At 47.5% G+C, this 4,835-nt stretch overlaps 3 protein-coding genes across 3 annotated transcripts in view; 2 read left to right on the top strand and 1 right to left on the bottom strand.

The window, feature by feature from the left end:
- Positions 1–498, bottom strand: part of FIBRA_08988 (uncharacterized protein) — a gene marked incomplete at both ends in the record, with an annotated part of 1,426 nt that extends 928 nt beyond the window's left edge. The window contains 3 exons of the mRNA XM_012330593.1: positions 157–246; positions 298–327; positions 385–498. Coding sequence (XP_012185983.1) covers positions 157–246; positions 298–327; positions 385–498 — 234 coding nt within the window. The remainder of the gene's footprint in view (positions 1–156; positions 247–297; positions 328–384) is intronic.
- Positions 499–1,186: 688 nt separating this feature from the next.
- On the top strand, positions 1,187–3,506 carry FIBRA_08987 (uncharacterized protein; the record flags this gene model as incomplete). The annotated part of the gene is made up of 10 exons (XM_012330592.1): positions 1,187–1,234; positions 1,299–1,370; positions 1,425–1,550; positions 1,614–1,718; positions 1,775–1,869; positions 1,935–2,224; positions 2,287–2,515; positions 2,570–2,717; positions 2,774–3,165; positions 3,221–3,506. The coding sequence occupies 10 exons, from the start codon at positions 1,187–1,189 to the stop codon at positions 3,504–3,506; spliced, it is 1,791 nt and encodes a 596-aa protein (XP_012185982.1).
- Positions 3,507–3,719: 213 nt separating this feature from the next.
- Positions 3,720–4,495, top strand: FIBRA_08986 (uncharacterized protein; the record flags this gene model as incomplete). The annotated part of the gene is made up of 3 exons (XM_012330591.1): positions 3,720–3,853; positions 3,915–4,068; positions 4,121–4,495. 3 exons carry the CDS (start codon positions 3,720–3,722, stop codon positions 4,493–4,495), a joined length of 663 nt encoding a protein of 220 aa, XP_012185981.1.
- Positions 4,496–4,835: the final 340 nt, after the last annotated feature.

Genomic DNA, 4,835 nt, shown 5'->3' with positions numbered 1-4,835 from the left:
TTCTCAGCCTTCTTTTCTTGCTTGAAGGGGGCGAGGAGCTTTGCCAAGAGACTAGGGCTCTTGGGTCGGTCCTCCTTCTTCGTCTCAGTTGCGGCAGGTTCAGCCTACAATCGAGCCAGATGAGATACGATAGGTTAAAAGGCATTAGACACTAACAGGCTTGGCCTCCTCGGCGGCAGGCGCGTCGCCAGCAGCCTCGGCCGCGGACGCGGCCTCGGTAGCAGGTGCTTCAATGGGAGCAGCCTCCTAGCATTAAGGGTTAGGAAGGCACAACATCACAACGAAGATGAGTCTCACCTCGACCTTGGGCTCTTCCGTCGTCTCCTCCTGCCAAGGAAGGTGTGAGATCGGAATCGAAGTAACGAAGAATAGTCAGGGGCTCACGGTGGCAGCGGCGGGCTCGGCCGCAGGCTCAGCGGCGGGGGCGGCTTCGGAGGCAGGAACTTCGGTGGGCTTGACCTCCTCGACGGGAGCAGGGGCAACAACAGCGTCAGACATTACGGATGACTTAGTTGACGACGAGAACTGCAACGGGGAGATGCGACACGTCGAAGGAAAAACAGAGAAAGAAAAAGACGCGTCAATGAGGTTGAAGGAGATACGAAAGAAAAAGAAAGAAAGAAACGCACAACACTATGTATCCAAGTTCCATTCTAAGGTGACAAAATGGATACTGAATTATGCCCGTAGAGAGACCTCTCTGCGTTCAGTGATCCAGTTCTAGTTATGTAAGCATCCTTGAAGCTGCACGATTTCAGAACTTCCTAAGTACACCTTCGATAATCGTTCCATCGTATCATTACCATGTCAGAAAACCTTGCCCATCTTCACAATGTAGTTGCAACAAGAACACGAAAACGCTATAGTACAGCCTGGGATACAATGTTATTGTCTAAAGAGGGTCAGCAACTGGCCGAAGCGGTTCGAGAAAGCGCCAAAGATTATAATATGTGGGCAGCAAGCACACAGCATCGCCGGGCCAATACTGCTACTCGATTCGTGCTGATGCATACACAAGGAAAATGGAGTCATTTTTCTGGTAGAGAATTTGCTCTTGAATCAATCTTTGGTGCGTGTAGCACAATTGTATTTCGCATAATGCTCACTTAAAACTCTAGAGCGAGCTCAAGACTTTTTAACTATTTGCTGCCAAATATCCCACTCTGCTACCACTCCTCATCACAAAATGTCATTCACTTCCTTGAATACTCTTCGCTGGGATATTGCTGGTTTGGTAAGAGACTCACTTGTCATCACGTAGTGTATTGTCAATAGACTGATACACATCGGACCTTTAGATGGTCAAGTACTGTGATGAAGCTGCAGGCATGCGTGCATTGCATGAAATGTGGCGAACAAAATTGAGAGAGGTGATGCTCATTTCTAACACTACATTATATGCATTTTTACACTGGTACACACAGCATATCGAGTATCTTGGAAACTCATTGAACATTCCCCGGACTGTCAAACCTAAATCCTATTTTTCGATCCCCGAGCTGGTTCTCCTTGTAGAAACGGCTATTGCTGAGAGCCATTGTCTGGATGCGGTGCGTTAGCCTCACTATTGAATCACAGCCGAGCATCATCTACATAGCTTACTCTGTGTGTAGACTCTCGTTCATGTATTCCTATGGACAATCATGCAATTCACTGCTGCCCGCCCTGGCTCATTACTGTCTACTGCAGTTTATAAGACATGGTTTCTGCGATACCGTGTACGTACAATTAGGTTAAATAAATGTATACTCTCAATTAATTAAAATGCCAACAGGAGCTTCGTATGGTGCGCACAGACATCCGTGGTGCTTTTACAGCAGAACCTTGGCTTCTAGGATGGAAGGGAGGTCATGGTTTTGATCGCTGGCAGTGCGCTTCCCTCTGACTCCTTGCCATTATATGACACTTATAGCTGATCTGCGCTTTGTTTGCAGGCAAGCATATCGTCTTACACCAGTCAAATCTGAATCACACCTACTGTGCGAGCCTGGTCTACTTATGTCTGCTCAGGGCTTGCGCCGGCAACTTTTCCGTGATCATAACGATGTGGACAGTCTGATTGATGGGAAAGAAGCAGTCATAGCCTGGAAGCCAGAAATTGAAGACCTACCTGTGTTTGCTGCCCTGCGACCACGCGGCCGGGGGATTAATCCTGATATTCCCTTGTCTGATGATGGCGCCCGCATGTTCTTGCGCAAGATATGTATTGCTGCTGGTCTAGGAGGTATATTGTATTATTGCTCACTGGTGTATCCTTGTTTTGACTGGATAAAATCCTTAATCTAGACAACAATATGACACCCTACTGTTTTAGACGAGGAGCTGCCAACACGCTTTCTCGTGTTGTGGGTTCTGAATTGAGCAAGTCAATCCTACACCACCGGCAGCACTCTGCGACTTTGTATGATCGGTATATCATGTCAGCAAGTGAGGTGGACCTCATTGAGGCTGTGGCCTATGGCAAACACGATCACGTTTTGGGTTTATCTCCTCTTGACGCACCTGCACTCTGGCGGTATGGAGTTTTATGATTATATGCGGCTGAATTTGCTTATAATTGGATATGAAGGCCAAATAGGGATGAATTAGAGGGCGTTAAGATGCTTTCACTCGAGGAGGCTATTGTTATGTCTCCTGATCTTCGGCAGTTGACAATGCAAAAAGCATTTCTTCGCCAGCAATCCAAAATTGAAGGCGCAGAGTGGACTGACATTAAGGTTAGCAGCCTTTTGTATGCGCAGTTCTTGGCTACATTAAACCTGGACACTTCTAGGAGTCTCTATCGCCTGATGATATCTCATATGTGGAGAGTATTGTCACCAAGGATCCTGATGCCAATGCTTGTCTGGCCCTCTATCGCCGTATTTCTATCCGAGCAAATCGGCAATATTCTGATATGCGGCAGCGTTATGCAGCACTACAGCGCCGCCATGCTCTCAACAATGCAAAGCCTTTGACTATAGACGAGCTTGATGCTCGTCTCCGGGCTTCGCACAAGGGTTCCGATCTTAGCAGCTTATTGAAACGAACAGTAGAAGTGGCAGCTTTAGAGATCAGCGACAATTACACCGAGGATGAAGAGGTCATGGAGTGTAATCTACAGGAGAGCGATGACATCAGCGACCCATCTGTTCAGCTGCAGGAAAGTCGCATCATGCTGTTGAGGTATGTGGATTTTATCCTAAATTTTCATACTGTTTATTTCTATTGCCACACATAGACAACTTGTTGCTCATGAAGACCCCCATGATGGCCCTCAAATTTGCGTGATATGCAATGCTGATGAAGCTCTCGCAGAAGAAGTTCGTACATTTCAACATGTGTCTAGGTCAAAACTGCAGCGTCACATTGAAATTTGGCATTCCGGCCGAAATGATATACATGAGCTTGGTGCGAAGAAAACAATTTCCTTGTCGGAACTCGCGGGTCAAGTTGGTGATTGCTCACTATTAGGTATTAATGCCGCTTTTGCTTGTGAGACCGCGTTGCAGAAATTCAAAGTATAGCAATGTCTTCTGTCCTGGTTAGGTACATAATCCATCATACATGTACAGTAGGCCGCCGCCGTGCATGTAAAACGATTGTCTTCCAGCAGCCAATACTGTAATATCGGCAAAAGTGACAGGTGGATCTGTACTGAGTCACGGTGTCACAGTCTTACTGTAGATGCTTGCAGACTGAGACGACAAGCAGTTGCCGACTACGCCTATTGTACTACTATGCCCACTGCTCCGTTTGACCAGGAGTCATTTGCACACTCTGGATTACCTGTTGGACGCTCTGCTAATGGCCAGCATGTCATGGAGACGCTGAAAAGAGGCATGCCAGCTGGGCTAGCCTCTGACCGCAAAAAGTGCGTATATACCAGGTATCCCCTATGGAATATGCTCATTAGTCCAATGGCTATTCTCTAGGTCGCAAGGTGTAGATGCCCTCATTCACACTAACCAAAGCAGCACCGTCCCCACACTTATTGTTCCACCTCCAAAATCACGCAAGAGCCGAGTACGCAACCACTCACACGGAGGAGCACCGGCCTCGGAGAAAACCCCCAATTGGGCTAACTTGGTTTGTCGGCGCAAGCCTCTTATCATTGACAACCTGCTAATATGTCGATTAGCCTATTGGGCTTGGCCGCCCTGCTCTGACTGAGCCCGAGGAGATAGCTATGCTGCGTGGCCTGCTGACCAATTGGCCTGCATACTCGAACGCCTCAAGGGCCGAATTCAATCAAGTAATGACCTTCTACAAGGCTCGCATGCAGCGGCAAATTGAGCTGTCCGATCTACAATCCAAGAAATATTTAGTTTTCGTAGATGCAGTCAAGCTACTTGTCGATATGCAAACTGCATATACACAACTTCAGATGCAATCCATGAAGAACAATAGTGGAGATCTTGGCAGAATGGCAGACGAGGCGTTCGAGGCCATTCAATGGTTGCAGAGTGATGTGCAGGCAGCGGGGAAGAGCCTAGTCGTATGGCTCAAAAAATAATGGCAGTTACCAAAACGTTTGTACGAGTCTGCTAAATCCTGCTACTAAAAAATGATTGTATGCGTTACTTATGATGGCAGCGGCCGTCAAGATGATTTACATAAGCACCACTAGCATTTGCCCAGGCAGGACGCTGCAAAATCGCTACCTGCTTTTGCAGCGTATCGTTGCTTACAAAAACCAACTTTTGTACGATGGATTCGCCTCCTCGGGTTCCACAAAGAGGCAATGGGGTAAAGCATTCACACTTGGGCTGTGTGTACGTGTACCGTTGCTCAACCGCACCCCAGGCTCCTGCAAATCGAAGGGATATTTTTATCCGCCAGGAAATGCGCAGTCT

Source organism: Fibroporia radiculosa (genome assembly GCF_000313525.1).
Source record: "Fibroporia radiculosa TFFH 294 genomic supercontigs, scaffold5652, whole genome shotgun sequence".
NCBI lineage: Eukaryota > Fungi > Basidiomycota > Agaricomycetes > Polyporales > Fibroporiaceae > Fibroporia > Fibroporia radiculosa.
This window is presented reverse-complemented; position numbering and strand designations above follow the sequence as displayed.